Source organism: Lactuca serriola, chromosome 2 (genome assembly GCF_051521515.1).
Source record: "Lactuca serriola cultivar US96UC23 chromosome 2, Lser_US96UC23_V15, whole genome shotgun sequence".
NCBI classification, from domain to species: Eukaryota; Viridiplantae; Streptophyta; class Magnoliopsida; order Asterales; family Asteraceae; genus Lactuca; species Lactuca serriola.
The window spans coordinates 187,166,788-187,172,154 of record NC_136409.1 but is presented as its reverse complement, the minus strand read 5'-3'; the positions used below and the strand labels follow the sequence as shown (position 1 = coordinate 187,172,154).

The window sequence follows — 5,367 nt, the reverse complement described above, 5'->3', positions numbered from 1 at the left end:
CGAGTATAACCATATTTTTGTTAGTTTTGTAATTTATGATAATTTAACATATTACTAAACTTTAGTGACGATCTTTGTAAATCAAATAAAAGAAGCCTTTAAAGCTTTGAGGCTTCACACTTTCTCTTTGTTTTCTTGCTTAGCAGCTCCAAACGACGACATCATCTAAGCCAGATTGTGTTTGATGGTACATTTGGTGTCAACGACAACGCCCTCCTTCTGACCACTCTCTCTCTCTCTCTCTCACACAACTATAACACCATCTTCCTCTCCTGGTCCATTTCTCATCTGTCATTGTTAGTTTTGATTTTAGATTTAAAAATTTTCATTTAGTGGCGATGATTCTATTGATGATGGAGGGGTTGTACAATTTAAATGGTGGTAGTGAGTTAGTGTTTTTGTTCTGATTATGAGTTAGGATTTTCATTTTTTAGTTTAGGTGTTTCCGTTTGACAACGTTGGTGAGAATAGTGTGAAGGAGGTTAGCGGCGGTGGTGATGGTGACAGTGATGATAGCGACAATAGTAATTATGAGTGGTGGTGGTTGCATGGTGTTGCTTTTAAAATGTGGCAACAGTGGTAATGACAATTGAAATATATGGTTGGTTTTTTAGCGGCGGGTGGGTGGTGGTGTTGAGTGCTGATAATTGATGGTCTTTTATTTAAAAATTTAAATAAAAATAAAGAAAATAAGAAAAAGATAGAACAAAGGAAATTTCTATAAAACTTGTTAAATGATAACGAATTCATCGAATTCAGGGATCATGCAATTTTTAGAAATTATAAAATAAAAAATTAGAGTGAAATTGCATATGATATAACCCTCATAGATTAAAATTGTAAGAGTAAATTAAACGAATGGTCTCTATGGTTTAGGGTAATTTGCACGTTTGGTCCCTAACTTATTTTTTTAACTCAGAAGGTCTTTACTGTTTGTTTTTGTTACGCCCTTGGTCCATGCCTTACCTAAATGAACTATTTTGCCATTGATTTTTTAATTTATTTAAATAAACACATCCCTAATCTCACCCCTCACCTTATCTTACATACACCATCATTTTTCACTATTTAAATAATAATTTTTTAGGTAAAACAGGAGCCAAACACGTAACAAAAACTAACAGTAGGGATCAAATGTGTAATAAAAACAAACAGTATGTACATTTCGAGTTAAAAAAATAAGTTAGATACAAAGCGCGTAAACTGCCCCAAACCATAGGGACCATTCGTGTAATCTACGCAAACTGTAATTTGCTCCACGTTAAGTTACCGATCTCCAACCCCGTACCTCACGGTAGTTAGCCTACACTTTCTCCATCTCTCAACTAAACTCCGACAAATCGAACGGTAAGTAAGAGAGGTCCATCTAGACTACCGAGTACAATTCCACATGGGAAAAGCCTATGCTTTTTATTTGAGACTTTTAGATTTATTTCGATGGCTATTTCGATTTTAGGAGACAGCGTGAGGAAAACGAGACTGCACTATATATAGAAAGAGACAGAATTTATATCTAGACAATGAAGAAACAAATGGCTAATAATCTGGAAGATTGAATAAGATTATCGAGGAATGAACCCCTAATACTTCGGTCGGATACTAGTTGAAATTTTTTGCATTCGAAAACACTAAACAGGGTTTGATCAGGGTTTCTGTAAATTCATAACATTTTTAAGTTGGGGTCTCATAATCGGCATTTTCATTTTTTATAGATTTAATATTTATGTGCTGTTGATTTGAGACCTCATGGTTGCCGATGATTTATCAACCTCCAACAAGAGTGATGGATTATGTGGTAAGGTATGTTCTTATCTTCTGGATTCGTCAAATTTCTTTAAAGAATTGGGTGTTTTTTTTCGAATTCGGGATTTTAAGTTTTTTTATGAATTGTAACAATGTGTTTATGTTTGATCTTCAGATTCTTGTTACTGGACATATGTTCATGCTATTTCTTTTCTTTATTTGTTTATTCAGCAGACTTTTTTTTTGCATTAGAAAAGGGGGTTCTTTTAGCTTTTTTCTGAGTCATAAAAATATAGTTTTTTTGTATAATGCCAAATATGTGTTTTTTCTTGATGTAAATGCCTAAAGCGGTTAAAGCGACTGTAGTTTGCTATTTAAATAATTGATTTTTGGAATTTGGATGCATTATGAAATTTTAAACGAAAAGAAAGGGCATTTGAAAATTGAAATTGCTTCCATGGCTTTGTAACGTACAGGTGGCAAGCAAAATGTCGAGAATCCGATGCATTTTCCAAAGTTTGGAGTTGAAGACATTCATAGTGTTACTCGTGTTACTTCCATCTGCGGTTGCCGGAATTTACTTTCATGGCCAGAAAGTCACCTACTTTCTCCGCCCTCTATGGCAGTCACCACCCAAGTCTTTCATCCACATCCCTCACTACTATCACGCAAACGTATCAATGGCTTCCCTCTGCAAACTCCATGGTTGGGAGCTTCGCGATTATCCAAGAAGGGTATACGATGCAGTCTTATTTAGCAACGAAGTCGACATGCTTATAATCAGATGGAAAGAAATCTACCCTTACATAACTCAATTCGTTCTTCTCGAATCAAACTCCACCTTCACAAGCATCCCCAAACGCCTCAATTTCGCAATCAATCGAGAAAAGTTTGACTTTATCGAGTCAAGGTTGACTTACGGGACAATCGGCGGGAGATTTAGAAAAGGTGAAAACCCGTTTATCGAAGAGGCGTATCAGAGGGTAGGTCTCGATCATCTTCTGAAAATCGCCGGGATTGAAGACGATGATCTTTTGATTATGTCTGATGTAGACGAGATTCCTAGCGCTCATACGATTGATCTTTTGAGATGGTGCGATGGCCCACCGCCGATTGTTCATTTGAATTTGAACAATTATTTGTACTCTTTCGAGTTTAATTTGGATCATAAAAGCTGGAGGGCTTCTGTTCATCAGTATCAAAAGGGTAAAACGAGATACGTTCATTATCGTCAGAGTGATTACCTGTTGGCGGATTCGGGATGGCATTGTAGTTTTTGTTTTAGGAAGATTAGTGATTTTTTGTTCAAGATGAAAGCTTATAGTCATACAGATAGAGTGAGATTTTCTCATTATCTTGACCCGAAAAGGATTCAAGATGTGATTTGTAATGGTGCGGATTTGTACGATATGCTTCCTGAAGAGTACACTTTCAGGGAGCTTATTGGGAAGATGGGTCCAATTCCTCATTCGTATTCTGCAGTTCATCTTCCTTCGTATCTGTTGAGTAATGTAGAAAAGTACAGATACCTTTTGCCTGGTAATTGCATCCGGGAAGACGGTTGAGTCTTCCGGTGTCTTGCTTTGGCTATTTTACTTGGAAGTGTGCAGTGCAGTTTAACGGGTGATTTACTTGAACGTTGTTGTCATTTACATGGTGACACCCGCCGTTCCACCGCCATCTTCATCCATGCTGAGGAGGCGTTAGTTAGCTGCATGCATTTGTTTTATCTCTAATTTCGAGTGTTGTCTTTTGGTTAGACTTTGTATGAAGTTCACTGTTTTATTGGCATCTAGATGTTCTTTTCCAAGTTTATGGATCCATTAGTTCGTAATTTAATATGAAGGTTTAGGATGATACTATATTTTTAGAAAAGACTAATGATAAAACGCTCCGTTTTGAACAGAAAACTTTTTGAAAGCTTCTAGCTTTTCCGTTTTGAACAGAAAACATTGTTTGACACTACAAACTTCTAGCATTTAGTTTAAACAAAATGCTCCAAATCCAAAAACTACTTCATGTAGCGTTTAACAAAACGCTACAAGCTACAAACTACCTACCACCCGCTACTAGCTAGTTTTGCCGAACACGCCTAAATTTGACCATTGAAGTTTTGGTTTTGTCATAATCGAGTCTTGTTAAATTAGACCTTAAATTTTTATAAATGTAACAATTAAGCAACCGTTATATGCTTACCAAAGAAACTATTACACCTAACATGCTATCTATAGATACTTTTTTTAAGAGAAATTTTTTAATACATCTTTATAAAACTATAAAATATCATATTTGTTTACTCTAATTTCTAAATTTACATACGCTTAATAACCTTTTAAAATATCATATTTGTTAAAATCTTATTTTTTAATATTTTTATAATCATTTATTGTAATTTTTAATTATTATAATTATAAGATAATCAAAAATATCCATAATTACCCTAGTTGTAATTCTCCCTTTTAGGAATACATGAATCAAACTATTGCAGGATATCATAAATACAAAATAATCACCGAAAACACAAAGTCGTCGCTGCTGCCATAGTTTAGGCTTCGTCGTCGCCAAAGTTTGTCATAGTCGGTAGTTTTTTCAAGTCACCATCTTCAACAATTTCCATCACAGTGTTTAAAGGTATTTCATGAACCAATTAATATGCAATTTCATTGCCATTGCCACTTTCAATGGTGGATTAAATCCTAATGTTTATAATCTACTTAGAGAAATTACAAAAAAACTTATGAAATCAAAATATTTTTTAGCAATCATTCTGTCATATCTTATGAAAATGTAAACATACGCATCGAATTCGAATATAATGTATGTATCATCTTTATTTGATTATTTAACACTATATATATATATATATATATATATATATATATATATATATATATATATATATATATATATATATATATATATATATATATATATATATATATATGGGTAAAGTGAATATACCTAACAACCTTATATAAGCTTAGGTACCTAACTTCATAATACTACATCGGTTTGTATCATATTTACATTGTAATTGCCTAAGGTTCTTAAACTTCAACCCCATAACTTGATTACTTTCAAAATCTTTGGACTTTCACCAATATATTTCTTTTACATCACGTCTTTCTATCGAATACCACCTAATGAGCTTCATATCCTACCGCTATAAATGAAAGGATGTAGGAGAAATATAATGATGAATTTCCAAATTTTTTTGAAATAAATCAAGTTTAGGGATGAAGTTTAAGAACCTTGGATGATTGCAATGAAAATTTAATGCAAAATGACGTAGTTTGATGAGATTAGGTACCTAAGCTTATATAAGGTTGTTAGGTATATTCACTTTACCCTATATATATATATATATATATATATATATATATATATATATATATATATATATATATATATCATGAATTAACGTAACCAATTACGACGCAAGTATGCAACCTTATTTAATACACTCTTATATTTTAATCACTAATTGTAACATCTGTTTTATGGAATGATCAGCTAAAGACTTAAGTATCATCTATGTGCAGTGGCAACTAGGTTCAAAACCCAAGATCTCGGGTATTGGGCTTGTTTAATGGCTCTAACTTTAGGGTTGTGTGCATTCATCAG

The 5,367-nt window shown here is 33.4% G+C and overlaps 1 protein-coding gene across 1 annotated transcript; it reads left to right on the top strand.

The window, feature by feature from the left end:
* The first annotated feature begins 2,169 nt into the window (after positions 1-2,169).
* On the top strand, positions 2,170-3,548 carry LOC145090654 (uncharacterized). The gene has a single exon (XM_079028784.1). It carries the CDS (start codon positions 2,232-2,234, stop codon positions 3,306-3,308), a length of 1,077 nt encoding a protein of 358 aa, XP_078884910.1. The 5' UTR covers positions 2,170-2,231; the 3' UTR covers positions 3,309-3,548.
* The last annotated feature ends 1,819 nt before the right edge of the window (positions 3,549-5,367 follow it).